We start from the raw sequence: 26705 nt of genomic DNA, 5'->3' as shown, positions 1-26705 counted from the left end.
TAAGGCTTCTGTGCTAACTTGGAACGGCTGGAGGTTTGTTTTGGGTTTTGCGGCACTTAAACTATTCCCCTTACTATCCCAGAAGAGGTTAGTTGGTCTTTTAACTCTCTCCTCCCTGTTTTTTTCTCATATACAAAAGCAGGGAAAGTTTCAATAGGTTTCGCATAAGAGAGAGGAACCCGCTCTCCCTGCTGATGTCACATTCTTGCGCCTTCTTGTCAAGGGGACTGGGGCTTTCCAGCTTCTGGCCTGGGCGCTGGGTTCAGGGTTAGCAACGAAGTGTGAGTTTTTGAAGGGAAGGGACCTTCCTGGAGCTCACAGCAGAATGGCCTTTGCATAGTGACAGGGGCTAAACCTCGCAATTGCATTGAGGCTCTCGCCCGGTGGGTAAGGCTGGCCAGCTCTTGGCTTGAGGAGCCCACTGGGCAGTGCCAGAGGCAAAAGTACGTCCCTCCCTCATCAGCCAAAGCTATCGCGTCCTACAGTTTGGGGATACTGGGTGTACGATGCCCTTCTCAGCAGCCCCAGCTATCTTCCCCGTAGGAGGCTTTCGGGAATAGGCTCCATTGCAGGGCAGAGGGGATTTACAGGCAGCCCACCTGTCAACGTGAATTATCATAGTTAAGGTACAGGCTTCCTACAGGCTGCAACACAGCTGCAGAGAGCCAGGGCAGGGACTTCCTGGCTTCAGCCTGCTCCTTCTCCTAACGCTCCCATGTCCTCATAGTGATGACAACACCTGGAACAATTCTACAGCTACTCTAATACTTTGGGAAAGCACCCCAAATAAGGAGAAGCTCAAAGGAAAGTCTTTCAAGCCACCTCTTCCTTTCTGGCACTCAGCACAGCGAAGGGCTGAAACGCAGCGTCTGTGTTATGAGAAGCCTTCAACCTCAAAATTCTTCTGAGAAGACTTTCTTTAAAAGTTCCAGAAAAAAACCATGAAAAAGAGATGGAAAAAAAAGCTTACAGTGAAATGACTAGCTTAGGTCTGGATGTACACAATAACACACTTTTAAAGAACACTAAACGTGCAGCATCAAAGCCAAGGTGTTAGAAAGCAGCATTCATTCAAATAGTTAAAAACAACATCAAAAGACAGACCAAAGCTGTAAATGGAAGTTCCAAAGGCAGCCTTAATTCTAACAGAGCCTCAGTTTGGTGTGTTTGACTTTCAGCTTCACTAGGACTCTTTGAAATCAGTTGTCTTTTTTCTGATAGTTCCTGGATTTTGAAAGAGGACATTACAAATACAGAAATTTTATCCCATGGCACAGGAAGTATCTCATTAATCATCAGCTTTAACCATCTGTGATTCATTACACAGATCTCTAACGCTTATGTTAATGGAATAGCTGTCAGCACTAATACACTGTCATTTTCTACGAGGACCAATATTATAAGCGAACAGGCATTTTGCTGGTAGGTTTTCAGGTATTTACTGACTGCAGAGGAATCATAGAGTCACAGAATGTTTTCGGTTGGAAGGGTCCTTAAAGATCACCTAGTTCCAAGCCCGTGCCATGGGCAGGGACGCACATCACAAAGCTCAGGTTACAGACCCAACCTGCAAACACCCACGGACAGAATTGCTTCACCCGACTCCCCCTCTCCCCCATTCCCAATTCGGTCTCAGTTTCTTCCCAACCTCCCAGTTCCTCTTTTCAGTTTTGTGACCCTCCTTTCCCTCCCAGCTTCAAACCGGTCCCCAAGCCAGCTTGTTGCAGCTTCCTGCTCATACCAGCCTCTCTCCTTCAGGTCAGCTTGGTCCATTCACCTTGATCCAAAAGCTCAATCTCTTCTTTTTTGTTTCCTCTAGCCCAGCATTTGTCTCTCCTCATACAAATCAGATAGTTCCCTCCTCCATTCCATCGTGGTGTCTATGAAGGGGAGACAAGCTGGAGAGTCTGACAGAGACCATGAGAATCAATGCCCTCTGCTTTCCATCCTAACCCCAGCTGAGGGCAGCTGAAAGCAATGATTTATAGGGCAGGTCCTGTAGAGCCCCTGTAGCTTGCGGCCACAGAGGCGGTGAGTGTAGCCCCAGTCAAGGCATACACGTCCTCAGAAGAGGGGAGGCTTGTCACAGTAGTATACCGGGATATTTTTAGTGGCTAAAATTGGCATCTGTACCGAACCACTTACTTTCTAGAAACAGCAAAAAGTGCCCTTATCTCTTCTTAGAATAGCCATCCTTCCCCAAGTCTTCAAATACTGGGCCTTGAAGACAGAACTATTAAAAAATCACCGAAAGGTGTTATTGTGGACAAACATACTTTCCTCAAGCCTCTTTGCTGAAAAGATTGCAGCCATTTCAGCCGAACTCTTTAAAATCATCCATCTGAGGGCAGTAACTGCTGAGGGTATAAATCAAGCTCAATGGTTAACTTTCGGCTATGTTCTAATTAGTAGAGAACAAGGTCTTACAATGGAAAGAACCGGGGAATAAGTGACTGTAACTGCTTACAGCTCAGTAACAAATGGGCTAACAAAAGAAAGTCCTGTGAGAAGAATATGAATAATGTAAAAAACCCAATCGTTTTTTTATCGCTTACTCTTCTCCCAGAGTTTCCACCTAACCCCCCAAATAAGCTCCTTCTGCTGCCTTCCTTGGGTGTTATTGAGTCCCTGGGAAGCAAATAAAGGAATGAATGGGAACGCTGACTGTGGGGGACAACCTCGCAGTGCGCTGCAGGTTAAGGGGAACAGCTGGAGCGGAGTGACAGGCTGATGGGAACAGTCAGTCATTTTGTTGTTCAGACTGCAAGGCACTACGGAATTCAAACAGATCAAAATGTAAAGAGACAGTAGCACCTGTGGGGTATACAGACACCATGTTTACAAAAAAACCCCACCCTTACCCCTTAGGCATGGTCAGCTGCCTAATGTTAAGGCAGGATATTTGTCTGAGGTTGAGCTGCTCTAGCGCTGGCAAACCAAATTTCAACTCTCTCTGCAGAGAAGTGAGCTCTATAATACTGCCCTGAATTCACTGGTGCTTGTCACCTCCGCAAAAGCTCAGGTAAAAGGCGGGCAGGATAAGGGAATAGGCATTCACTTGCACCTTCACAGACACAGTAACAGGGGACAAACCTCCATGGCTTATATAGCAAAGGTGATCCATAGAATAAGTTTTCATAGCAATTCAATTGCTAATTACAAAATGGCCAACTGGGCGAAGCAAAAGAAAACAAACAACCGAAGCAAAAGCTCCTTTCTCCGTAGAGTTAACTACGCAAGTAAAAGCTGCCTCGAGCAGCAACTTACGGCGGAAATTGCTTGACTGAAGTCAGCCAGCCAACCTTCAAACCCGGCTGATGGATCCTGATTGATCCAGCTGCCTCCTGCAGCTTCTTTCTGAACTGTAGGATGCTGGTACAGGAACTTGAATTTATATTCTGGCAAGGAAGCTGCTGACCTGCTAATGCCTTCATCGGCCTGACATTTTTGTCACAGGCAACGCAATCTCAGTGAGAGTACAGGTGGTCTCTTTTACAGAGAACTGTACCCACCTTCCTTTTTTCCATGTCCGTGCAAAGAAGATTCTGTGTTAAAAAGGTTACTGGCCTGATTCTGATGACAGGGGTCTTTTTCCAAAATATTCAAATGGACACACCTCCTCTGTCAGAAAATCTCTTCACTGTAAAACGCCATATAATTTACAGTAGAAGCTACCTCCAAATTAGCGGAGTCACAGTCAGCTTTGCCAGCCTTAATAGTGTCTGTGCAAGAGCAATTTCAGATCTTCGGGGCTTCCAGGATGCTTAGACCCATGTCCCCCACACATGACGAACCTGAAGCAGCTTTGCGACAGAGGATCCAAAAAGGTTTCCTCCAAATTGGGCTTTTCTGATAATTAAATTCATTAGCTGAAATGAGAGTGAAACAGCACAACCACGAAATTTAGGTAAACTGACTAATTTTGCCTGGATTTGGCAGACGTCTGGAGGCAGCAGACCCACTAGGCAGGTAGTTCAGGCAGAGAGCGGGAGGGAGGAGGAGTTGCACTGCTTAAAGCCGTTTCCATGAGGTTTATCTGCCTTCAGCCCTCAGCGTTCGAGTGGAGGCTGCCCAATTGCCTGTGTTGTCTGTCAAAGGTGTCCTTGACTTTCCTTTAAGCACAGACTCTGCTTTTGGTTTAGACAGCAAAAACGCTGTAGAGCTGCAGTGGAGGCTCCCTCGGTGGGTTAACATCTGGATAGGCTGCCCAAAGGGTAGCTGGCAGGCAGCTGTGTGGAGAAGGAGAACACGTGTCTATGGTCACTGACAGCAACGGCTCACAGTCGTATTAGTGCAGACACAACCAACAGGCTTCCTGGGAACAACACACGTGATCAGGCATAATGGGCAAAACCGTATGCTTTATTTTAAAACCAAAAGTCTTTATATGAGGCTGGGAAGGAATTCTTCTTGTAAACGGTCTTAAAATGGAGTCACTTAGATCTGAAATTTGGTCATGACAACTGGAATTTCTGTATGTGGAGAAGAACACTACAGCATCAGAGCATATTTTTGTCCTGGCAGTACTGTAACAAGCAGCCTTCAGATTTCTGTTGATTGCATCGTTCTCCAAAAATTATCTTTTTTGGATTAAATTTCTCTTGCTTGATCTCAGGCAGAAAGTGAACTGTAAAAATCGGTTCAGTCATTTTCATGTCATCAATGAATCACCACAGCTGATGCTGACTTTGAAGCGTGTTACACGTCTATGTCCATGAGGAATTTACCAGGACAATATATCTCTTATACTCCAGTCATTTCATTGACTTTATTTTTATAGGAAAGAAAATCAGGTAAAGTAGTAATGGTTCACTGACTATAATTGACCAAAACCCCACAATAAAACAAAGCCAGACTCCCAAAGCATTGAAATTATCTCATTTATCTTAAGGAAAAAAAAGTCAAAAGCACAAAAAGCATTTTGGTCAAATTTGATGTTACAAAACATTTTTATATTTATTTAATATCATGTTCTCCTACTCTGTAGTTATACTGTATATTTTCTGAAAAAATAATATGCAAACAGATTATTGCATAACACATCTCCTCCAAATTAGCCCGGAAATATTCACTAGATTAATTTTTAACACAATAAGAAAAGTGTTTTAATATTTCACGTTTAAATTCCAGAGAGTTTTATCACATAAGATATTCTGTGGAAAGCAGCACCTATTTACTTCTTTGTAAGCCTTTATGAAGATGGAACTAGCCTCTCAGACAAAATAACAGAGGTGATTAAAACACAAGCTGAATAAAGCAGCTCACCAAGTGGGCTCTTGCAGAGTGAGTATTTCACTTGGCTCTGTGTGTGGAATATTTTGCATAATGGTCTACAGACCTCCTAGGATTTTGCTATTACAGAATATACATATACATAGTGCTGAGACACAGAGAAGTGGTATTTCACATTATGTCTATGCTTGTTTAGGGCTCACTGTCTATGTGGAATGACTAAAAGTAATATTAAAAGAAAATAATTATGAAACAGAAAATATTTCATTATGCAAACAAAGAAAAATACTGTATTTTAGTTTAGAGACAGTTCAAGCATATACAGCATATACATAATAAAGCTCAGGCGTGGGTTTTTTTTTCATATTAGCTAAAGAAGCAGTCGTGAAACTGTTGTATATTGGCTTAAAACTTGACAACCACCTAGTGCATTCTTCTTGCTCACCTTTAAAAATACACAATCTGAGATGGATACATTGCACCGCTGGATTTTACAATATATATTTCAAATTTACAAAAATACAGAAAAACAAGATTTCTTGCACTCAGATACTGAGCATTAACCCTTTGAGTACTAATTCCCACCTGCAACACTGCAGAACACATTCATCTGACTTACATGTTTTTATAACATTCTAACAATTATAATTGTCATCTTTATGTACACTATTAGCAAATGTATTCCTACCTATTAAAAAAAAGGTAGAGACTAATAAACTGCTAACAACAGAAAAATAATGGGTTGACGTATGTGAAGATTTCTGCAACATATACACAGAAAGTCGCAGTCTTATGATGTCTCAAGGGAATTTCCTACTTCCTCTCCGCAGCGATGTAGCAATTACATAAGGCTGCGTTAAGACATGACAGCGAACTTTCTCATGTGGCCATACAGAATTGTGCTTTTCCTCTTATTTGTAGATGCCCCGCTCACTTTCCACTGTAGACATTTTTCTCTCAGCTCTATGCTCCTATTCACTTTCTGCGATCCATTATTATTCTGCACCCTTCCTATTTGAAAAAAGCAGTTTTATTTCATATAGGGATAATTATGATGCAGTTCTGTACTGCGAGTTGATGCTTTGTGTCCAGATGTTCGTGGAAACATGAAAAAATTTCTTGCCAAGAGCCTTGTTAACAGGGAATGGTACTGACCCTGGAGTGCCCTACAATTCAGCAGAAATCATGAACATAAAGAACTTCTCTGAAGGTCACATTTGCATTAAAGGATGAAGACGATCTGAAATTTGCTAGGGGAGGAAATGGGTTTTCAGAAAGCAAGTGGTGAAATTAATAGACGGACTCTAAGAAGGTGTGGTTTTGGAAAATGACTGAACTTTCTCTTTCCTGACAACTCTGGACTACGTTGATCACGTAACTAAATAGACAATATCATATATACAGTGTCTCTGAACTAGAATAAGCTATTTTAAGAAAATAACTGTAGTCCTCAAAGAGTTAATGATAAAACTGCTCTACCTTAACAGATGTGGAAAGTTTTTTGTGAAACAGCTTACAGATTTGTTCAAAAGGCATACTTTACAAAGAAGTGTAAAACTTGTCGAGACAATTGCTATTACACCCCACAGTGTCACATACGATGAGTAGTGCATGCTCTGTAAAGACATTAGAGTGGACCCTTATCAAAGCTATCATATAACCTTATACAAAGGATTGTGCCACTTAAACTAGTGCAGAGTGATTTCTTTTCTGTAGATTTATAATGCTCTAGATTAATATCAATAGGGTTTTTCACAGCCTTGTACAACACTTTTTTTTTTGCTCTTTTTTTAACACATGTAACACTAGAAAACAGCAAATGGTATATCCTGACATATGTCATGCAAAATACAACCAATACAGCACCATAGATGTAACAGAGACATTACCTAGCACTTCTCTCCAACAAGAAAAAGGACAGAACAGAGACTGTACATTACACGATTTTACAGGCCATATGCTACAGAAGGTCTTTAGAGGCAGTATCACTTTTGTAGATCTAAAAAGCTGTAATTTTATAAAATCCTGTTTATCATTTCTACCATAGTCACTTCTGATTAAAATCCATGGCACAGTAATAACATTTTGCTACAAAAATAAATACGTAAGAGTTTAAGATGCTGATATGTTTATAAAAAGTGTTTGAAGTTACCGCAGAACAAAAGTGAAAACAATGAATGAAAACGATGTCTTTCTAAAGAAATGTTGTTCTGTGTAACAAAAGGATATTGCCTCTCATATTCAATTGTCTAGACTTCATTTTCTAATTATCTTTCGGAATAATTTTATAACTTTCTTTTAAAAATAACTTCACTTTAAAACTGTCGCTCTCTCTCTCTCTTTTAGACTCTTCTTAAGAAAATGGAAATAAAGATGGCAAAGCTGTACAATTTACTGATGAGCTACACAAATATGTCATCTTATTTAGTTTGGAGTAAAAACAACGCTAACGATGGTTTAGGGGAAAAAACACATTACGATGGCCCACGAACTACACAGTAGTTTCATTTTTCCAAGGGCCAGTTTTGATATTTCCTGTACTATCTGAGCTGTATATCATGGCTTCATGCACGTTTCCCTTGAGAATTCCGTTGTGATTCGTCGTATTAAACGGCAATGACTGTGTCCGTGGGTGCATTTCAAAATGAGCTGGATGGTGCACAGTGTCACTTTCCGGCATTTTAGCACAACTATATATTACAGTACTTGCGTCGCTACTCTCAGGCTGGTTGACAGTAGGATATGGATCGCTTTTTGAGCAGCAGGCCCGTCTGTGACCTGACTGGCTATCATGCGTACTGTGGGGACTGTCTGTATGTGAGCTGTGGATGCTGCCATCGATACTCGAAGGAATGTGATAGGCATACTCTCTTTCACCCGCAGACCTATGCCGACTGAAATATCGTGGCTTAGTTCTGCTTTTCAGACATCTATGAATGTGCATATTGGGTCTGAAGCTTCCCTCGTTGTGGACATGAATGTGAGCTTCATCATCGAGTAGCTGATCACAGTGCATTTTTGCACAACACGGTGTCACAGGCGAAAGGCAGTTAACGTGATTTTGAACCGCTTGTAGGTTAGTAAGTTTGCAGTGGCTGGCCGCTGGATGGTTAAACACAGCTGATTTGTTGGGACACGGTGATTCCTGAAGACAAGGTGTATGAACTTGAGTGTCACCATTGACATTAACCTTTGGGCGCACGTTAACTTGGACAGAATAGGTGTTTCTTTTAGATGGGCAACAGGACCACCAGCAATGCCACACATCATCTCGCTTTGCACAGTGATGGATCAGGATGAAAAGCCCCAAGGTCACACAGAAGGCTCCGTAAAGACAGCTAAATATCATATCCAAGAAATGACCTTGAGATACTGCAAGGGCTCCAAAGGTCCAAGTGGCAGTAAACAGGAACAAAGTGAATGCTGCGGCTCGAAGCTGAGCCTTAAATGAATGCTCATTTTCCAATAAGGAAGAAGTAATCATAGAGCAGGTTGCCTGGGGAACGGACACAGAGTCTGTAATATGACCATGGCCCACCTCAGTACTTGGCATTCTCTGTGGATCTTCTGTCTTTTCCTTTAGCTCATACTTGCGTTCAGGATGGCGCTTCAGTTGCACGTACGTGCAAAGAAAGTAAACACAGGTGACGAGCACAATGAATGCTACTGGCCCATAAAAAGCACCGAGGCTAGGCTCCCATGCCATCCAGCAGCTGAAAACAACAACAAAAGAGAGTCAAGAACATTCTAGAGCCCGCATTAGATGGGATGGCAACCGACTGATGTGAAACTGGGCTTTCTGACTAACTTGTGTGAGCCAACAGTGTCTCAGAAGTTCAGATAGGGTCGTTGTGGAGAAAGGGAGCGTGTCTTCAATATCAATTAAGCTGAGGCATCGCTTTCATATTTTTTAACTGAATAAAATGTCTAGTATAATTTACAGGATATTAAAGCTGAAAATTTCCAAGAAATGTAGGTCAGTCTAGAGTCTGGAATTGCAGTGAAGTATAAGACCGTTTATGTCTACCCTTTTTTCTACTATTAAAAATGTCAGCGCTAATACTTTGATTAAAAAGCAAATGAGGCATAGTTTATACAATCTGTGTGAGCAATAGAAATGTACAGATTTCAATGGTTTGTATCAATGAACGTTGATACAAACTCTTAAGCCTGAAGATTGTTTTTACAAAATTTTCTTGTTGCCAAGGTTAGAGAACAGCCTGAGTAATAACAGAGTCTGAAAAAAGACTTCCAGTTGAACAGTCACCACTTTCTACAGTGAGCAGACCCGAAAGATATATGCCGTTTCCGAATTCTCCACTGTTTCTGAAATTCCTGGGAGTTAATTTACATCACTTTGAATGTCCTCAGAAAAATGAAGGAAATTGATGGTCTCTTTGTGATACACCGGTAGCATAATATTATTGCAGCGTGGATCTGCATCATTATTTGCTAGGCTTTAAATAATATAACCATAACTGTTTTAGAGCAGCTTACAGTAGTTCACAGGCCGGTATGAGCTGAGTAAGCCTCAGTCAGCTGCATAATTTAGTAACAGTCTAACAGGACTGTCCTGAGGATGAATGATCTAATCAAATAAACATGGGGGAAGAAAACACTTCTGGCTAATGAAATCCCAGACGGAAACTGGGAGAACTTGGGTCAGGGGGAGAAGAAGTATTTGCCTAGTTTTCACTCTTCTCTATGATCTGCTTTTAGCCACGGTTTCGGAGAGGGAACTGAGCTGGCGGTGTAAGCTAGTACAGACGTTATTAGGTTCTTATACTCTATTGAATGGATTTCTGGAAAGAGGAATAAGTTACTTTCCTTATCTGTTGGACTAGGACAAGAAGTAATCGGCTTAAACTGCAGCGAAAAAGATTTAAATTAGATTTTTCAAAAAGTTTCCTAGCTGTTAGGACAATTAGGATAATAAGCCGTTGGAATAAAGTGTGGTCTATCCATTATCAGAGCATTTAAAGCACTTCAGAAAAATAACTGTCAGGAATGGTTTGGATGTAGCTAATTTCCCACTGGGTCAGAAAGACAGACCAGGTGATCCGTCATGATCCATCCCAGCTTTAAAAGCGACACTGTGTGACACTTCATACTCATTTAGGCATGTGTGATTGGTTGCAGTCCCTCCAATACAGCGAAGAACCTTCTCCGATATCACATTCTTGCCAAGCCAGGAATCGTCTACTACTTACTATAAAAAGGCCAGATGATAGAATTTTTCTCCTAGGCTGAGAACCTCTCAGCTAAAACGAGGCAGCCCCACTGGGTATTTATCACAAGAAACTGCAGAATGACTTCTTTAAATTTTTAAAATCTGAACCTTAAACAAAAACTTACACACATTTATTAACGAACTGAGACACACTCCAAGGAGTATATATTTTGCTGTCGGACATGCACATGAAAAGATTCCCTAAAAGATATCTGTGAAAAGATAGGTAAGTTACCACCTATATTTAATTAGATAAGCAGAGAGCACAAAGCTACGTGAATACTTGAAGTACATTTGAATGCTGCATATTTGATGCAAAGTGGAGAATGGAATGCTCCCTGGTGGAACAGTCTCTTGGGATGCTCTTACTTCAAGTGGAATCTCATTTTGGATCACTTAAAAAATCAGTTCCGTAAAAAAAATTTCAAGTTTGTGCATCTACATTTACTGTACTAATACTATTAAAAATGAATAAGGCATATAAGTCACTCTGCTGTTGTTGAATTAGAAGCTGTCTTTTGACTCAGTCTTATAACCATCCCTCACCTGCGCCTTGTTTTTTGTACAGACTGTGGTACCAGGTATTGATTGGCTATGATTAACGTGATTAAAGAAGTATAACCTCTGTAACTGTGCCAAAATGAAAAACGTCTCACATTTATGAACATAAATAATTGAGTCTTTTGATACACTGTTGATTATAAGTGATTGTCTAATTGGGTAACTTTGAATAAATATATGAATATGAGTTAGGCCCTAGGCAGAGCAAACAGTTAGCCATGGTATGTACTAATTTATTACCAGAATTTAAATTTCAATTACCTATAAAAATGCCTTTAAGGAGCCAAACGCTCACTTACAAACCATCCTCTTTTGTTTCCACTTTTCTTACCCAGAACATAACTAGTTTCAAATGTATTACAATAGATGCCCAAAGAAGTTACTAAGAGTGATGCCCTCTGGAGGACTAGTGCTGGCAGAGTACTAATATATCCATTAGTGGGCCAGTCATTGCCATGCTGGTCATTTACACAGAATGTATTTAACTTTGCAGTCTGATTCATTTTCTGTTACACTTTTATGGAAAGACTTACTGTACTTTATTGATATCTCATGTTTCATGCCAAGACTTAATAACAATGTGATGCCTGGACAGCTCGTGGAGGTATACTGACCACTAACACGCTAGTACACCAGAGGGCTATGTCAGGATTGCAAGACATTGTGACTGGAACATTTCTAGGTGGTTAAAATCCCAAATAATTGGTTTTTAAGGGAGGCACGGGGGTGGAGGAAGGGGAGGAGGGATTTTTACTGTCCTTTTTCACATAATTATTTGTTAATTACTTTAAATAAGTCACCCGAAGGATGTAAAATCAAGGTAGATAATGAACTGAAAGTATTTAATTAATAAGTAGCTCCATTAAATATGCTATCCATTAGGTATTTTTAAAGTCCTTTCCATCCATTCAGATGTAAATGAAGAGTAATTCTGTAAATGAAAAGTGATTCTATTGACCGTAATGGAGTCAAATCAGTAGAGGTGAAGCAGCAAACCCCAGATTAAGACACTGCTCTTTCATAGCTATTATTTAATAAAATTTCATAATAAACGTCACCCCAAATGGCATGTCTGTACCCTTTATGAAGTCAGTTACATTTATCGGCATAAGAAAAAGAGTATGTTTTCCTTAAAAGTTTTATGATAATAGTTTATACTTACTATGGTGCATTGCCTTCAATCCCATAATTATTGATATTGGTTGCTGCTGTAATCCCACATATAATAAAAGGAACTCCACCACTAATCAGGTAAAATCTGTTGAGAGATAATAACCGATATTTTAATTTGCCTTACTTGTAGTCGGATACTGCTTTTTAAATAATTGTACCTTCTCGAAGTATCTTCAGTATACAGTATTGCTGAAACATTAAACATGTCCTTAAAACCAGAAAAGCAAAGAATGAAGTATTGCCACGATAAACACTGTACTTCATGAAGCAAACAGCTTAATATTTAATGTTTACATGGACCCACTTTTAACAATCTCTTGACTAAGTCTTTAGTAAATGTAGTTGCTATCGCAGTCCCATGAAGAACAAAACTTTGTCTAATGAAAGAACCTACATCCCAAATAAAGTTATTCCACTCACCTAGATATTTATATTTAATAGTTATTAAATAGGTAAGCATTATAAATTAAAAATATTCAGACGAAGCAGCCGTATTCACTTTAACCTGAAAACGTTCCCAAGGAAGTTCAGAGAAATCACAGAAACATTTTCCTAACTCCTGGATGACAAAAGAAATGGAATTCAGTTTGGCAAAGCAAAAAGGGGCAGTCCACTTAGCAAAATGTTTTTCTTCTGCACAGAGCAGCAACCTGGAGAAATCAGGAGGATTAAACATCCCTTTGCATATACCACACTTTTCTTCACTCATTCAATACGCAGCCTTGCAAATGCATTAAAATGTGAGGGCCTCTAAGACTTCAGCATGATCTCATAAATATCCAAGAGGAGTGTTAACGTAAGCGTCTTTCTGTAAAGACTTGTATCCCAAGACTGAATGCATATAGTTTCACACCCCTTTAACTGGTTAAATGCCATTGAACCACTTGGAAGCAGCAGTCATTCAAAATGTATGATCATCAGGCTACATTAAAGTCCTAGGGGATGTCTCACTGAAGTTGGCATCCTGCATTCCTATGTCCAAACTCAGCAAAATAAACCGTCATCACATTTTCCATTTATATAAGCAAAACACAAAATTATGCATGGAGCACAGCACTTCCACCCCTGCGGTCTCTGAGGTGGAGAGCACCGGCCCTGTGCATGTGAGGCTACAGCTGGAAGGAATGCTGCTCAGTGACAAAGGGGAAAATGTTCAACCGCACCTATAGAAGCTCGGCTGATTCTCTAAACATCCTGACTCATTTCCTGGTTTAACCAATGCCCTTCTGCCAGTAGACAAAATTAGTTTCTTTTCAAGCCACTCCTCTGGTGCAGGAAACAGAGTACACGGGGATGCAGACGCTTCCAGTCACTGCTATTATGTTGTCCATCAGGACTAAGAGGAACTTGATAACGTGTGGGACACATTGCGACCAGAATCTGGCCACTAGTTTTCTATAATGTGTTATAAATACTGGGAAATTTCACAGCCATTGCAAGGCAGGATTTTTACAGAGTTATAGTAAGATTAAATAAATCAGCATTTAAATCAAACCCAGAATTAGTGTAATAATTTCTTAACCTCATTTCCCCACCTCCTTCTGAAGCAGAATTAGAGGTCAGGCCTCAGATAATTTTGTGTTAACATTTACAGCCAGTCTTTGTCCTAATGGTCTAGGCTGTAAACAGAGAAGAGAAAATCATGCTTCACATTCATAAAAAACCCCTTCAGATTTTATAACTTCAAAGTCATTAAGTATATATTTTTTTCTTCAAACTTATTCTGTAGAGCTCAACAAATTCCAATGAACAAGCTGCCTCCTTACAAAATCCATTCATTCACTGCAGTTTAATGATGGTACATATCTTTTGACTTGAGCATGTTGAATAAGCTAGCTTAATAGCTTATTATTATTTTTAACAAAGACATGTTCAATGACATTTTTGAAATTCAGGAAACGACTAGGGTAAGCAATGAGGCATAGAAAAGTTAATCCCAAATTATCTATGAAATAGTAAGGAGCAGAAAAATAGGAATACAGAAGCAAGTATAGGAAACTGCACTTCAAACTCATCTGAAGTGATTACACCATAGAATTTACCTACAATGCAACCTACAATTTCATTTTTTGCAGCGTTGCCACTTTTTACAGATTGGATACATACATTTAAATCATATCCTTATCTAACATCTCAGACAAGCCAGTATTTGGGTGTTAGGTAATCTAATTCACATCTCACACTTTCAGCAGGCTGCTGAACACCACAACAGCAGCATCAGATGTTCTGGAAGCACTAAGCTACACAGTGCTTCAGAAATGTGGCAAAATCGAGCCAAATTCCAGTCCTGCTCGTTGCTAAGAGAAAGAAAATACATTCTAGAAATGACATAAGGTGAAGTCAAATGGTTTCAGTGCACCCGAGGTGCACTGTACTGATACCCAGCACAGCACACTGCCTGCCTTGTCTCATTGAAAAAAACCAAAAAAGTAAACCAGCAAATAGAAGCGACAGTGTATACAAATGATTGGTCATTGGTGGATTCGAGATTCTTGAAGGATGAAGGGAAAGAAGGTCTGCCAAATAGAAGAAAAGACAGCAAGAGAGGAATAGGATTGAAGTAGAATGAAGAGAAAATATAATCGAAGAAATGGAAGTTAAATTGTAAGAGTAGGAATGCATACTTTTGCCCATTTGTGTGAGCTCATGGACACCTTAAACAGCATATAAGGAAGAAAAGACCACACTGGAAAGTCACCAAAGAGAAGAAACATTGTTCAAGAAGATCCATATATGTGTTAGTTGTGAGGCAGTACACTTAAAATTAAGAAATTAAGATCAGTCTTTCCAAACATTAGTTTCTATGCAATCATTAGTTTTTGTCAATTTCTTCTTTTTCACTCAGATGAGATGATTAAGGTAAATAATTTTGAAGAAAACGCTGAAGTAGAATTGATAGGGCATGAATAAAAAGTGAAGAAAATGCAGATAATAAATAGCTATGCTTCATACTTCTAGAAGACCTTTTATGTAAGAGAATCAAAGTGCTTTATAACATTAATTAATTTAGTCTTACAGCCCCCTGTGTGGTCGATAAACATTCCTATCCCTGTCGTACAGATGAGAAAACAAGCAAGGAGAGATTAAGTGTTCAAGGTCATGCAGAAAATCTGTTTCAGAACGAGACTTCTTAATTCCCATCCTATGTTTAAACACAAGGCACTTCTCTATTACTGTAAATGAAGGGACTTTGCAAATCACGGCATCCAGGACTTTGTCTCCAAGCCCAAGAAACACGATTGCCTCTCTGTGAATTTAAGAGGGAGCAAGACGAATATAATCTTATCTCTAGGATCCCCTGGTTAGGGTGGTTCCCTCCCAGTATTCACTAAGAGCAGACTGTCCAGACCAGTTAAAGCGGTACCAAGCGCTGTAACTGGGTAGATGCTGGGTTCTGTTGGCTGCTGCTGCCAACTTTCAGTGTCTTTCAGCCATACAAGGGCAAAAGTAAGGGGTAATGCTACTGTCTAGTAATGCTCATTCACAGGACAATATAACAAAGCAGTACCGGAAAGATGAACCTTGCAGACTGAGCAAGTACATGCCTTTCAACCATCTTCCGCCCCCCAAGAACGTTTTCTTGTTTTGAAAATAACTATCAATCTTTTTCTTACACTGTTTGCCTAACTTACATTTACTTCTTTGTCTCATGACGATCTTTCGGTTTTAAAGGTCTATATCTTTTGGTTCAGTAACGAGCTTTTGTCTTCCTATTACCTTTTCTACTTCTGAGTTAATTTTCTAACTTTTCTCATCAAGCCAGTGGGCTGTCTCCTCTCCACAACAGAACATGCGGTAACTCAGGACCCAGGGCCAGTTTCATCTACTCGAGTTACTCTTCTACCATTCAAGAATGCAAACGATGATACTCAGGCTACCAACAATGAAACTCTGTAGGTAGCGTTAAGAAGACAGAAGAGCCCTGCTCTGACAGATGTGACCGTTCTGATGAAGCCAGTGAACACAGAGGGTTTGGCTGGAGTCAAGATAGCCATGCATGCAAATCTTTAAAGACTGGGAAGCCACAGGGAGGAAATTAATTTTTTTTTTTCCAGCTAAGATTTGATCTTGACGAGCAGTTAATTTACACAATCTTTTAAAATCGTTTTACAGGGAAAACTGTAAACCATCTGTGGGATGATTTGGGGCTTTGAAGCAATTGCCAAGCTGTTGTTTCAATAGCCCTTGGGAAGAGTTTTTAAAATTTGTATATTGTTGTTGCTGGCCATCCAGGGATGTCCTGATGATCGCTAGCAGGCTTTCACATCAGAATATATTTATTTACTGATGCTCATTCTATCACGTCTTTACTAATATTGTTATCCAAGCTAATTAGATTAAAGCTAGCCTGGTAGGCCTCAGCATGCTGCACTCGCACCTCTTAGCTGCAGTGTAGGCAACACCTACGGCCCGAAAACCAGGCTATGCTGACACGCTGAAATGATGTGCAGTAGTTTGTGGGGGGAGGAATCACACTCATTGAACATTAGAGGGAACCCCTGAGTTCCTGCTGCAGCTGCCTGAGACCAGTACGTACAATATTTTTTGTTACATGCACTGACATAAACACAAAAAACCCCCAACAGCGCAGCAGACACAGCTTGAGGTGATGTCCCTCTGTTGACATCATGGCTTACTGTTTTCCAGCTTCCTTTCAGCAAGAACTCCTCTTTGTAAGGCAAACCCTACCACAAAATACTGGGAGCTACATAGCCAATCTGATAGAAACAGGATAATGTCATCAAGAATGACTGCAATAGCCTGCAGGCAGCATCCGTTCTGCTAACTTAACATACAGTATATTCTTCTAAGTTGATTTCCATAAATATTACTCAGTAAGTCAGCAAGTAAAAGGAGAGTTCTACCCAGTGATTAATTTCTTGCCTGAGTGTCTGGCTATTCTCTAGCCAAAAATTGTTTCCAGATTAAGAACCTTGACTCTGGAATGAATTCTTCCAAAGGGAGCAGACCTTGGCTTTGTGGGTATAATGCAAGACTGATTTTAAGTTTTTTTTTCTGCAGAGGTTGGCAAAATGGCCATGTATCAGGAAGTGATTTAATAGCTTCAAACAGTCTTTATTGCAGACATGACTTGATTAAAATGTATGTATATTTAAAAGTATTCCTCTCTGCATGCGCAAGTGTAGAAAGGTACATGTTAGATATATAAAGATACCAGTGAAACATTTAGTTCCTTCCTTTTCCTCAGTACAAAAAAAGATTTATCTGTTTAGCTCTACTTACTTCTAGGGTACAGTTCCTATAGGAAGAGATGTCAATCTATTAGCCACTTGTGAAATAAACATGAAAATAAAGAGGAGCCACAGCAAGATGACTTTCCCCTTTATTTTTCCTTGAGCTGGGATTAGATTTTAACATCTTTGTGAAAGTAATCCATACAGAAAATGGTCATTAACTTCTGAGCTAACCAGATGCCACAGTTCAAGTACCCGCAGGCAGACAGACAGATAAGTAGCTGCTCTGTAGAAAGCTGAATTTATGAGCCTGATTTTCAAATTATTCTTCCTGAATTTTTCAGGCATCACATCATTTCATGGTCCTTTTTCCTGGGAATTTTGATAAAATGAAAAAAAGACTTTGTAGAAATGATAGGATTTTGAAAATATACTTTTCATTTAAAAAAATCAAATTGTTATTTTGAATCCTGTTCCCAGAGAGTCTTGACTTATGAACATATTTACAAATACCGTGTTAGTTTTGCTTCACGGCCTTGCTGAAGAGAAATAGCCTATATTTCTTGAGCACTTTTTCCCTGGCTGCAAAGTAGAATATAAACATGGAGAATACACTAACACACCCCACCCCCAACAATCTACTAATAATGCTACAGTAAACCTTAATATTGCAAGTCAACCTCTAGAAGGTAAATAACAGCAGAATTAAGCGTTGTGTGAAAACTCTATTTAGCACGTTTATGTGGCAATATTTTTATTCTTTTTAACTGCCTCTTCACAGTTCATTTTTTTCCATAAAACATTTCATTCACTCAGCACAGAAGGAACAAAGATCACTGGACATTTTTATATATGTCCCTTCATTTATATATATATATATATATATATATATATACACACTCCTTCTTTCTAGATCTTACTGCAAATAAAGACCTTCACAAACATTAATTAATTCATCTTCATAATGTCCTTGTGAGAATATGTATAATCTCCATTTAGAGGCAGAGACTAAAACACAGAGATGAATGACAAAACCATTAAGAAGATCTCTGCAGATTTGTTTGCTCAACGTAAGATGTCCAGGCCTCCATTTGACAAAATGAGAATTTTTTGTTAAAATTGACCATGAGATAGGAGTTTAAATACTTCGCTGGATCTGCCCTTAGAGACTCATAATATGGGGACCTGGACAATAAAGCGGGAGGAATATTACTCAGTGTCAGAAGATACGAAACCTCACCTATCAAACAGCTTCAAAAACACTTCCCTCTCATGTGAGCCCACTGTGCTAGATATTCACGCTGAGCTTCTCTTCCTTTCTGTCTGCGTCAAATGATGCCTCATGTACTGCCAGTTAGGTAGTGTGAGAGTTTAGGCCCTGCAAGCGGATGTGTCAAGAGGATGTGCTGAAGCTATTTCTGGTCAACTTCCTTGGTTAACATTCTTCATGGCTAGTGTAGCCATTATATCTTCTTTGGTATTTTGCGAATGAAAAGGAATTTACAGGCCGGCAGTACAGTTGCAGTTTGCTTTACCATGACCCTGTAAGACAGTCTGAGGCACCAGAGAGGACAAAGAAAAAAATATGCATATACCAAAAAAATAAAAAAAGAATTCAAGAACTCAAAAAAGTCTTTAGAAAAAATTCAGAAGAAAGAGAAGGTTTTCATTTGCATAGAGATAACAGTATTGTCTCTTGGTAAGCTAGACCAACGTGAAGAGCCATTGTATCTAAGAAGCAAGAGAGACCTTGCCTCTTTTTGTTTTTTTCTTTTTTATAGGACAATGCCTTGGGGGCTGTTGGAAATCAAAGAGAGAGGTGATTCTTACAGTACATTCCATGCTGCAGCTGAGCACTATTGACTTCTACTGCTCCTCAGGCATAATGAATATATAACGTAATTCAGGGTAAGGAGGTATTCATGCTCAATGTACTTCTAAAGGAAAGAAGTAAAATATTAAGCAGCACGTTGATGAGAAAGAAAATATTAGTATTTCTCAAAGAATCTATATCTTTAAAAGTTTAAAAAGAGCATGGAGCTCATAGAGGGAAAACTGTTTACGTTAATGCATGAAGAGAAATAATAGGAGGAGAAATAATACTCGTGTGTTGAGTATTTTCTATTTGCACAATCATTTTATCCCTAGGGAACACAACAGGCCTTTCAATTCTGTTTCCACAGTTAATTTCTAGTAGTAAAATGGCTGATACTCTTGTTCGGAGCAATTCATTGCTACCTCATTTTTCCAGGCATTTGACTACTCTGGCATAGAGCTGTTAGCTGAAATTATTCTGCAGTTCCAGCCTACTGAATCAAACACAACTGCTTCACCGAGCATCACAGTACACCTTTAGAAAGTCAATTACCATCAGGATGTCCTTCTGCCTTTTAAAGGGGAGAAAAGAACCATTAACCTATCAACCCTCATCAAGACAAGAAATTCTGATAACAGCCTATATGTGACAATGCCATTTTATATAATAAGTGAAATGAAAAGTAAAGCATGCAAAGATAGTGAGAATACGTGCTGTACCCTTATATTGTCACATATTTAATACTCAATTCACATTATATTAGTATCAATGTTTTATGACTGTCAGTAGAATCACCTTGAATTTTAAATAGAAAATATGGGTTTCTTTGGTTTTACTTGGTGTAATATTTCATTAAGCCTGCCAAGGAGCCAAATGAAAGACTAGCAGGAGGAAATATATTTTAATTTGGATCAACTGTGAAAGTCACTGACAGGGGGTTCTGGTCTATGTTCTCCTATGACTAAACTTTGAAATCATATTTTTAAAAAGGAACTTATGTCAATCCCATATTTTATTATGGCAGTCACCAACACAGCCCCCTGAATCCTCCTGCGTTTTATGCATTGTTGAGTTTGACACTTACTTGCTTTGTAGGCAACATTTTTTTGGTCAAAAAGAACGAAATTTTTAAAAATTACTGAAGAAGAAAAAGCAAATGGACCAGTCAAGTCCTTGTTTTGTAATTTTAACATCACATGAAAATACACTATTTTCAGCTTTCACCGGGAGAGAACCTCTGGAGAGTTTATTCAGAGGTTATTTATTCACTACTTGGTATAGTTTTGGTTTTAGGTATGAAAAGTATTTGTTGTATTAAAAAGATATATTCTGAGACCTTATTTTTTATTCTGAGCTACATTGCCAAGTTAGAGCTGAATAATTTTGATTGCATGCGTTGCATAGGTAATATGTGAAACTGTCCATTTTCTAAAGCATAAGTTTTATTTTCTGTTCTTTTGCTGTACACGCACAGAATGATTCAGAAGATATTCAGGACCAAGCAGCCAGCGTCATGAAGACAGGGACTTTACTGGTAGACCCAGGTTGCTTGTTCTTAGATTTGCTCAGCTGTGCATTTAAGACAGATGTGTGCAAACAGACAATGAAAAGAGACTACAGGAACTCCTGGGAAATATCTCTAGGGAGGACACGTTAACTCTCTTCTCTGAAATTCATATCTTCTTTTCCTTTTTCTCTTATATAAATCAATGATCTTATATGAAGGGCAAGATCTTTGCCCCCAGTGCCAGAGGGAACTGAAATCGTTTAGAAGAAAGAGAAAAATACAAGAAATACTTCAGAGATGTGAATTTCCACAAAACTGCATTGTTAATTTGCACATTTGTTTTGCAAGCCTTGTGTCTTTTGATGTAACATTAAGCCCCTGTTCCAGAGAGCAGGTGATAAAGAATCTCACCTTTCTCTACTGAACTTTTATGTGGGCACAGAAACAACTGAAATCTGATGTCCTACAGATTTTGCCTTACAATTCTCTTTGGTGTCTAAAAAGGTATAGGGCCCTCTTGAGATCTTTCCTATAGTTATCTCTCTATCAGCTCTCTATCATTTCAGCCTCCCCTTATGTTGAGATATTTATCTTTGTTACTCACCTGCCCACCTCGGTGTGTGAAACTTACAGGAACTTAATGATCTCTATCCATCTCAGGTTGACTCGCCAAGTTATTAGTCAGGCAAAGTCTCAACAACAGTCACATACTTAAACAAACTCTTTCCTTAAGGAGATTATAATATAAATAAGAATGAATTTCTATTTTCCCGTTACAGATAGGCAAAATGTGAAAAATGTAAACTTTAATGGTCCAAAAACTAGCAGACAAACAGGAATCTTAAATTCACTGTTTTAAAAAATATCCTGTTTTTTTTTACACTAATACCACAATTTTTACTTGAGTTTACTGATTCTTTAATGACAAATGTTGGCATTACTACTTACAGAGAGAAAATAGTAGGAAGAAAGCACAGCTCCAACAAGCTAAAAAGCATTTTTATCTTTTCTGCTGGCCCTGAAACACTTCAAGCATCTTATAAAGCCTGTTTGATTGATACAGGCCATTAAAATAATGTGTTTAGGAAACTCAACGTTGCCCCGTGAAATCTGCCATTACTACCAAAAAAAAATTGCTTTTCTTCAATGAAAATGAAAATTACAGCTTCACACATAATTGTATGCAAAACTGCTGAATGCATCAGCTGGTTTCTGTCACATAACAGTGATTGGGTGGGCACTATTATACAGAGTACCCTCAGAATACTTTAAAATTATACATGTTCTGGCTACCATGTAACATACATATTCTTAATAATTAATAGATTCATACTTAATATATTCATATGTCCTTATAAAGTGCTTTCTTATGAAGTTTACAGAACAATGGTAAATTTCAACTCTTTACCTAGATTTGTTCAGCGTATCCTATGCATATCCTTAAATAATACCCACCCACAATACAGAAGACATTACTGTCTGTGTATGGATAATACATGGAGATAGCTCTATTGGCTTTTAAATATTAAAACTTTAAGGTATTAAAGCATTCTTAGTGTTTCTGAGGATTTTCCCAATAAGGCGATAACCCCCCATCTTTAAAGTATTGTTAAGGATTAGGTGCTACATCCCCAAAATTAAATAGAGTTACTGTTTCAGGCTTCCGCATCTCTGGTTTTACAATTATGCGCTAATCACAATTTACTTCTACCTTCCATCTACTTAGGTAATTGGGTTTATTTTCAACTGCATGTATCTAAAATCTAATCACACAGCTAGAGCAAGATGTATCCTCAGGCAAAGTGAGAGAACAAACAGTCTTGTTTAAGACATGAAGAAACCACACACTAAATAAAAATAATATCATTTTGATTATTAAATCTTCTTGGTCTACGAGAAGTATTCAGTCACAAACCCAGAGGGCCATTTAAAATCGAAAAGCATTTACGCAGAAGATCCATGGAAACCACAAAACCCTTTCTGTTGAATCTTTCCAGTTACCAAGCTTTTGTCATCGACAAATCAAACCCACATTTTTAGAGAACAGATGAAACAGCTTCCTGAAAGGAATTGTTTCTGATGTGAAAAGCATGCAAGCAGGTTTTGAATTCCTCTAAAGTCCATATTCAGTGCATAGTAAAGGAAAGGACTCTGTGCTTTATTTTGGTTCTTATTTTAAAATATTTTTATTAATTTTCTTGAATAGTTCTAATATTTTTAGTGTTCACCACAGGTCATGTGTTAAGGAGTTAAGAAAAATTAGTACCTCAAATTTTAAAGTCATGATTTTCATTCACATAGAATACTACTTTCAATCATAAATTAAACCATACAGAAGCAGTTTCGGGTGAAGTTAGTGGAAGGCACAGATGTTATCCTAAGATACACCCTGAATGATTTGACATATGGATTCAGAAGACATTACACTTTTGCTTTGTTTACCAAGACTGCACAATGAAATATCTAAAAAAAAAAAAAAAAACCCAAAAAAATTATGTGTAATGTGTCTGTATAAGTTAAACATGAGGATTTTCTTTTTTCGTATTTCTACCCCTATATTGTCTTTTTTCACAAATACTTAACAAAAAAAATAATCTCAGTACTTATATGGAGCAGCAGAACAGAATAGCGTGCCTGCCTCAGGAATTAACTTGCACTTCACAAAGACCAGAGCTGCTGAAAATTTATGTGCTAGGAATTTAAAATGGGAAGCTGCAAAATATAGCTCAAGTAAAAGCCCCAGACTATTAGGATGAAACATTTTAATTTTTTTCCAACCATACATTTTTCTGAATATCTATTACCTAATCACTTCTACATATTGACTCTAAATTCCTTTTCAGAATAAGAAGACGTATCAAAAATGTTGGCATCTACTATGAATGATAATTCAGTTTTGCAGCGGGCCACATTTGGAACAGTATCTATAGTATGTGCAACCACTACTTACACCTCAATGGACTCACAGAGAAAGAAAATATTAGAAATCTAAAACATAATAATTTGATTAATTGTGAATAACTACTCTCCGTGACTTGGTAATTTGATGGTATTCCAACATTTTTTAAAGCACATTTTATTACTTCCTGTCATTTTTCACTTAGGAATCCTTAGTAATGACAGCTTCATTTCCATAGAATCATAGAAGAGTTTGGGTCAGAAGTGGTCTTTTAAGGTCATCTAATCCAACCCCTGCAATGAGCAGGGACATCTTCAACTAGACCAGGTTGCTCAGAGTTTTGTCCAACTTGGCCTTGAATGTTTCCAGGGACGGGGCATCTACCACCTCTCTGGGCAACTTGTTCCTGTGTTTCACCACCCTCAGAGTAAAGGATTTCTTCCTTACCCCTAGTCTAAATCTACCACCTCTCTGGGCAACCTCTTCCACTGTTTCACCACCCTCATTGTAAAAAAAATCTTCCTTATATCTAGTTTGAATCCACCCTCTTTCAGTTTAAAACTGAACCCCTTGTCCTATTGCAACAGAATCAGAATCCTCATGGACTGTGACAGAATACGGCGGCCACCACATGATGAGTTTCTTTTGCTATCCCTTATATTCTCCCATCAACAGTTTAGACACACTATATGCAACTTGATGAGAATTACTTGTGTTTATAAACATGATATTTGTATATTTTACTTTATGCACCTATGAATCTCAATGATGTTCTGTTAAACCCATGGGGTTCTTTTAATGGGATTAAGAGTGATTTTTTGTGCTTTATTTCAGACTAGGTTACAGCCCTTACATTTTATGTTCATGGTCCATTCAAAATGAAAGCTAAAAGGAAACAGAACTAGGATGTACGGAAGAAAAAAAGTCCTTGGAGATTTTCAAAAGTTGACCAGATGAGGCTCTAAGCTAGCTTTTAAGTTGGATCTGCTTTGAGTGGAGAGTAATAATGACTAGATGACTTACAGATGTTTTTGCAAACTTATTATTTTTATGATTCTATGACTAACTTATTATTTAGCGTTATCTTTTCAGTCTTATGAAGGTCCATCCATACCAGCTGTCAACACTGAGAGAAGGGCTCTTTAGACCTACTGGTCTTCCAGTTTCTATCACTCTGTAAACTGAAACATATGCACTACTCTGAGTAGACCGATTCACAGGTGATTGTGCTGAAAAAGACCCCACTTCACATCCCATCAACAATGTCTACAGCTGTTACTGTAGCCAAGAATAGTTGCAACAAAAGAAAAATTTATGCTACATATAAAATCTATTATAGTATCAGAGAAGTTGCACGTCCATCACTTATGTAAGTGTTCCAACTAATTTGGTCAAGCTCCATATGAATGAGATGCAGTCTTGCATGATTTTGTACTACACAGTTGCATTATTCTTTTGCAGAAACGAAATCTACCCTCTAAAGAATCTTAGAAAAGTTTCACCCTTCAGTTTGCAAAAAGAAAAAAGCTTACTTTTCCATGTCTGTTTTCATGGAGAAAATCTTGTATTAAGATTTATGCAATGTTATCCACTTCTACAACTTCCAATTTATCACCTTGACAGATATCCAGGTAGCCAAGAACTTAAAATCTAACAGAGTAGGTGTTATTAAATGTAACAAGTAACAGTGAAGCATTAAAGCATTACGGAAATAACGTTCCCTCACGGTTTTAGTCTTTTGGCTTCTTTCTGGAACGCTTTCTCCTTCATATTCCATAGGATGTAATTCAATCTGCTAATCTAGAGGCAGCAAAAAGCATTCCCTTTTAATGCTATACATAAAGAATGATTATGGATAACCCTGCTATTAAATCACAGACAACCTGTATTCAATTAATGACTTGACTCCACAAAACCATAGAAATTTAGATTTATGGGTAAAAATTCAGGTTGACATTTTGTCCTTAATTCACCCTATTGAAAAGTAAGAAACAAAGGTACAGTTGCATGAGTTCATGAGTGTCAACCCCAATTTTTAGCTTTAATGTTGAGGGTTTTTGCTGTTGTCGGTTTTAGTCTTACTAAGTTGAGCTATGGGAAATACTATATATATGATGATGGCATGAACATTTGCTTTTTCCTGTTATTTAAAAACTGACATACACAGAAATCTATTTTTGGTGATCCCTATCCTGGATTTTAACCAGAAGCAAAAACAAAGCTTTTTCATCATATATAAAAAGGTCAAAGGGTAAGTTTCTAAAAAATCACAGGGTTTTTTGGAGCACTCAGCCAGAAGTGATCATGAAACTTTGAAAGAAAAGGACAAGCAGAGATAGAAGAGAGCTATCTTTATAAATAAATAATAATTGAGAAATATTAATTAAAAGCTAGACATGACATGTCATTTCCAGAATGTTACTGCATTAGTAATGTGGAAAAAGGATATATGAAAAGGAATTAACAGCAGTCATTGCCATCTTCACAAAACTGTAAGAGCATCTCGTTGCTCAACTTTTCTAGATCAAAAGGCTGCCTAGCTTTGCTAGGTATGATAATTGTTATCGGATTTGGCAATAGCAGAACCTCAGAAAGAAGTGTTCTCTCTAGTTGGAAAACACTCTCTTAAATGCGTGAAGAGGGAATATAGCTCATTGGTTGCTTCCTCAATATCACTAATGGAAGACTAAGAGTTTATATGAGCAGACAAGTTTAATGTCATTCTTATATGAGACAATAACAAGAGTATGATATGCCACATTAAATAGTCCAAAATGCCTAACATATAAATTATAGCCAGCATGGGGTAGCTATTCTGAAAATAACAGTGGTAGTAATTTGCCCATGATTCCTGTTCCTTATCTTTTTGATTCACGAGAACGAGTTTTACTGACATCAGTAAATCCCAGAAATCAAATTCCAAAGTGGCATGGGTAAGTATTTCTTGGAAACGAACTCTGTCTGTAAAGGTTTTTTTTTTTTCTGGAAATGACTGTAAACTCATCTAATATGAAGAAGCAGCAATATCCTATAACCGATTCCTAATGAATCATATAGTTGGCAAACACCACAAATTCCGGGACCTTCCATAA

The 26705-nt window shown here is 38.3% G+C and overlaps 1 protein-coding gene across 1 annotated transcript in view; it reads right to left on the bottom strand.

The window, feature by feature from the left end:
• Positions 1–7560: 7560 nt before the first annotated feature.
• LOC309674401 (adhesion G protein-coupled receptor A3-like) overlaps positions 7561–26705 on the bottom strand; it is a gene marked incomplete at its 5' end in the record, with an annotated part of 285537 nt that continues 266392 nt past the window's right edge. Inside the window, 2 exons of the mRNA XM_082486426.1 lie at positions 7561–8945; positions 12186–12281. Of these exons, the coding sequence (XP_082342552.1) occupies positions 7724–8945; positions 12186–12281 (1318 nt within the window). The 3' untranslated portion in view covers positions 7561–7723. The remainder of the gene's footprint in view (positions 8946–12185; positions 12282–26705) is intronic.

This window comes from Vanellus vanellus (genome assembly GCF_965231255.1).
Source record: "Vanellus vanellus genome assembly, chromosome: 7".
NCBI classification, from domain to species: domain Eukaryota; kingdom Metazoa; phylum Chordata; class Aves; order Charadriiformes; family Charadriidae; genus Vanellus; species Vanellus vanellus.
The sequence above is the reverse complement of the archived record's forward strand: the minus strand, read 5'-3'. Positions and strand labels throughout refer to the sequence as shown.